This window comes from Pygoscelis adeliae, unplaced genomic scaffold (genome assembly GCF_000699105.1).
Source record: "Pygoscelis adeliae isolate BGI_AS28 unplaced genomic scaffold, ASM69910v1 Scaffold298, whole genome shotgun sequence".
Taxonomy (NCBI): Eukaryota; Metazoa; Chordata; class Aves; order Sphenisciformes; family Spheniscidae; genus Pygoscelis; species Pygoscelis adeliae.
The window spans coordinates 3,272,229-3,276,015 of record NW_008825303.1 but is presented as its reverse complement, the minus strand read 5'-3'; the positions used below and the strand labels follow the sequence as shown (position 1 = coordinate 3,276,015).

The window sequence follows — 3,787 nt, the reverse complement described above, 5'->3', positions numbered from 1 at the left end:
GTGGGAATCAAAGCAGTAAGAGATCTCTCCTGCTCCAGAACACATGAAAGACTGAAATTCACCATTGCTGCCCTTCCTACTTAACACTGACAGTCCCAGTTCCCACCTCTATTCACTGGTTTACAATACTCTGACAAATGGATGCTCTCGTTTGCTAACTGTAATTCCAAACGATGAATGAAAAGATTGATTAGGAAAATGTCAGGTAATCAATCATTTTTACTACGCATACTTCAATGTTCATGGACCCTTCCAGGCTATTATACACTTCAAAGTGTTAAAGAAACTTATAATTACCTCCTCAGGAGCTGGTGGAAAGCATGAGATTCTTCTTTACTACCTAATTCATTCAAATGGAGTTAACTCATTTCTATTACATTTACTACATTGGTTGTTCCAAAAGCAAGAACACAGTTTTACTTTTCTAACACATGCGTGCAAATGCAAATTATCACTGCTATGGAATTGTCTACAGGCCTGTCTAGATCAGTGATTTACAACAGTCTAGATTCAATTGCATCAATGCAAAGTGCCCTGTGCCCACAGAATTTAACTCCCAACATTTATATAAAAAATGGAGACTTGAATCAGGCATCACTAAACTGAAGGGCAAACTACATCGTAATTGTATCTGCTTGCACACTTCTCTCTGCACTTCCAAGTCTGCAAAACAACTTCTCGAGCCACTTACCTTAACCAGCCCTTCAGCCAACCTGTGTGGTCTGTGCCACGATGGCATCTTAGATTAAATGCTAAAGATTGAGCCTCTGTGAGTTCACAAACTATGCAGTGAATATCTTGCTAGCACACTTGCATTCTGCATTTGAAAACTTTGGGCCCCTCTTGCCCGGAACCCGTCCTTAGTCTTTGATCCTCTCATTCTCTCAAAAGAAATGGAAGTGCAGGATATCCTTGTATACATTTCTGGTACACATTTCTGAAAATGTTGCTATGATGATAGTCACAAGCTGGATGTTGTGAAATGCTGAATAAACATTCTTTGAAGAATTTCAAAGAGGCTTAAACTGTATTAAAGACAAAAGCACATCTCAGCAGTGAAGCTACCTGTCCACATCAAGAAAGATGGAGAAGATCTAAGCAGCAAAGCTGTGCTGAAGACAGTTCAGTCCAATTCAATCAAGCCAGCTATTGAAATTGCAGCCGGTTTTCAAACTACTTGTTACAACCTGCTTCCAGCATGCCTTGCTCCCCGCTCTCCTGGGAACTGCATTGCCTATCCTCAGTTCAGCAAGCCGTCCCTCCTCCTCTACCCGTGCAGGCAGAGAGCTAGAATTTCCTGCCTACATTCCCATGTAGGCAGGCAAGTTCTGGTGGCATCTTACTACTCGTCCCATCTTTCCCCTAAATGTCACTTGACTGGCATGCCATGCTTGGTATGAGATGCCAGCACAGGCCCACATTTTATACCAGACAGAGTCTGTGGATTTGAAGTTGTGGAGACTGGTGATACCCATAAGTTTCACATGTGTTCTCCAAAGAACCAAGAGTATTTCACTGCAAAAGAGCCTAACAAAAACACTGACAAAGACCCCATACTGGCACCCGCTATCAGCAAGCTTTCCATGCATGAGAGCAGCGAGACAGCACTGCAAAGAAGAATGCCAGGCACTGTTACATTTACTTTTCTTCAGGAGCCATGCTTAGAGGAACACTTGGCATTTATCTTTTTCTTGGTGCTTGATGTTGCCATCTCAGGCAATGTGAGTCCAGCCCACACAGTCTCTCTGTTCCTCCTCTCGCCCCAGAGCCCTTTGCCATCCTCCCCGCAAGACCCTTTTGTTCCCTGCATGTATAAAGCTGCAACCCCATCACAGGCTCTTGTGTAACAACACTTGTCTCCTCTCCAAGCATGAAGTCCTAGCCCTTTCTTGCACCCGTTTCATCATTCTCAGTTATCAAAGCTAGATGCAAAAAAGAAACCGAAGACTGTTTACTGAACACCAGTTGCTATGAACTGTAACAAAATATGTATTGTGTTGTGAAAATAGAGAAAATTAATACAGAAAACCAGAGCAGGCTGTTATGTTTGTTAAGTTCAACGCTGAAATTGCATAACAGCATTGTTGTATTAAAATCTTTATAAGAATTTTTAAATATCATCATTAATCCTTTTTCTATCAAACTCCTCTTAGGCTTTTTTTCTATCAACTCTTAATGGCATTTTTGATAGTATAATCTATATGCTTTTAAAAGCACCATATGTCACAGAATTGTAATATATAAAGCACAAACAGACAGCACATTAAAAAGCAGAAATTACAAGACACAATCACACCCTAAATGCCATAAATTCAATGCAAAACCATATTAATAGTGCAACCAACTTTGAGCATATCTTCTGGGTATATAAATTATTTTTTAGTGACACAAAATACTCTGATAAGGCTTGCAAGATTGGGAAGTTTTATCCATGAGCATATAAGGACTTGAAAAGAAAGCTGAAAAAAGACTTAGTATCTCCATGGTATCCAGGAACTGGTTCTGGATATAACTTCCCAAAACTGTAGGAGGAAAAAAGCCTAACTTTGCTGCCATGGAAACAGAACAGTGGAATATAACTGATTGTTACATGTCTGCCTTTACAATACTGATCCCTAAACCGTTGAGGCCCTCAATAATATGGGTAATGTCATTTCCACCTGAGAAGTACATCGGCTGGAAAATGAACAAGGTGAAGCTATTGAGCTAGCTTGCCAAGCACGGGAGAGCAGCTCAGGAATGACAGGTATTTCTGGGAAAAGTGCAGGATTAGAGAAGAGAAAGAGAATAAAAGAAATATCAAGAAGGAAGATACCACGATGCTAGAAGAAACTGGGGAGGAGGGGTTTGGTTTGACTAGCGAGATAGCAAACAAGGCCTTTGCAATGAAGGGCTCGATCCTGGCCGTGCTAAAGAGAACCTTATGAACAAATAGGGCAGCAAATACTGGATGGGTGTTACCTTGCCATCGCTCCCAGAGCACATGTGCAGTCTCAGCAAAATCACAGCTTGTGAAATGACATGCGTGTCTTCTCATAATTTCTTAAGTTACTTTTCCTTTGTTCTTCACTGGCAAATCCCACCCTGTTTGGATGCGTCCAAAATGCTCTAACAATTAGCAACGTTTGCACTTTCCTCACTGTTTGTTGGGTTGTGCAACAAGAGCCATGCTCATTTGCTTCACTGGAAGCGTTCCTTCTTCCCACTAGACAAACGTCCTGATTGTAAAATGCATGGCATTCTCCTCATTAAACATTTGCTCTCCCTGCCTGCCATGCCTGGTGCACAGATAACGTAGTCACTGGGAGCCAGGTTCAGTTTCTCCTTTAAAATCCATCAGTGTGCCCAGAGATCTCCTCACAGTCCAACACCGTGCACCTTTATACCCTTCGCTGGTAGCAGGTTGGCGAGGCAACCCGGCCAGCGAGATCCTCGTTGCTGTCATTTCGGGAGAGATGTCCCGTAGGCAGCTGCTCTTTTGTGGGCTCATCTCAGTTCTCGCCCCCAGCACTCCTGCCCGACACCACCCCTCAGCCTCCAGAAGGCACGCAGTCCTGCCATCAAACCACTCCTCAGACGGCAACTGAGCGGGGTTTCTTTTTCCCTCATGATCTAAATGTCTACTGAGAGATGTCATTAGCTGTGGTACGGGGGGAATCTCGGAGAACAGGAGGAGTGCCGACCACTCCAGGCGAAGCTGCCATCGAGGCTGACGAACCGCCTCCCTCTCCTGAGGGAGGGGAAGGAAAGTCCTCCAAAGCGCGCGCGGCTGCGCAGCCGCCCCCCT

At 43.6% G+C, this 3,787-nt stretch overlaps 1 protein-coding gene across 1 annotated transcript in view; it reads left to right on the top strand.

Annotated features, from left to right (window-relative positions):
* The first annotated feature begins 2,315 nt into the window (after window positions 1-2,315).
* TSPAN3 (tetraspanin 3) overlaps window positions 2,316-3,787 on the top strand; it is a 27,372-nt gene continuing 25,900 nt past the window's right edge. The window contains exon 1 of the mRNA XM_009330113.1: window positions 2,316-2,363. Within this exon, the coding sequence (XP_009328388.1) occupies window positions 2,316-2,363 (48 nt within the window). The remainder of the gene's footprint in view (window positions 2,364-3,787) is intronic.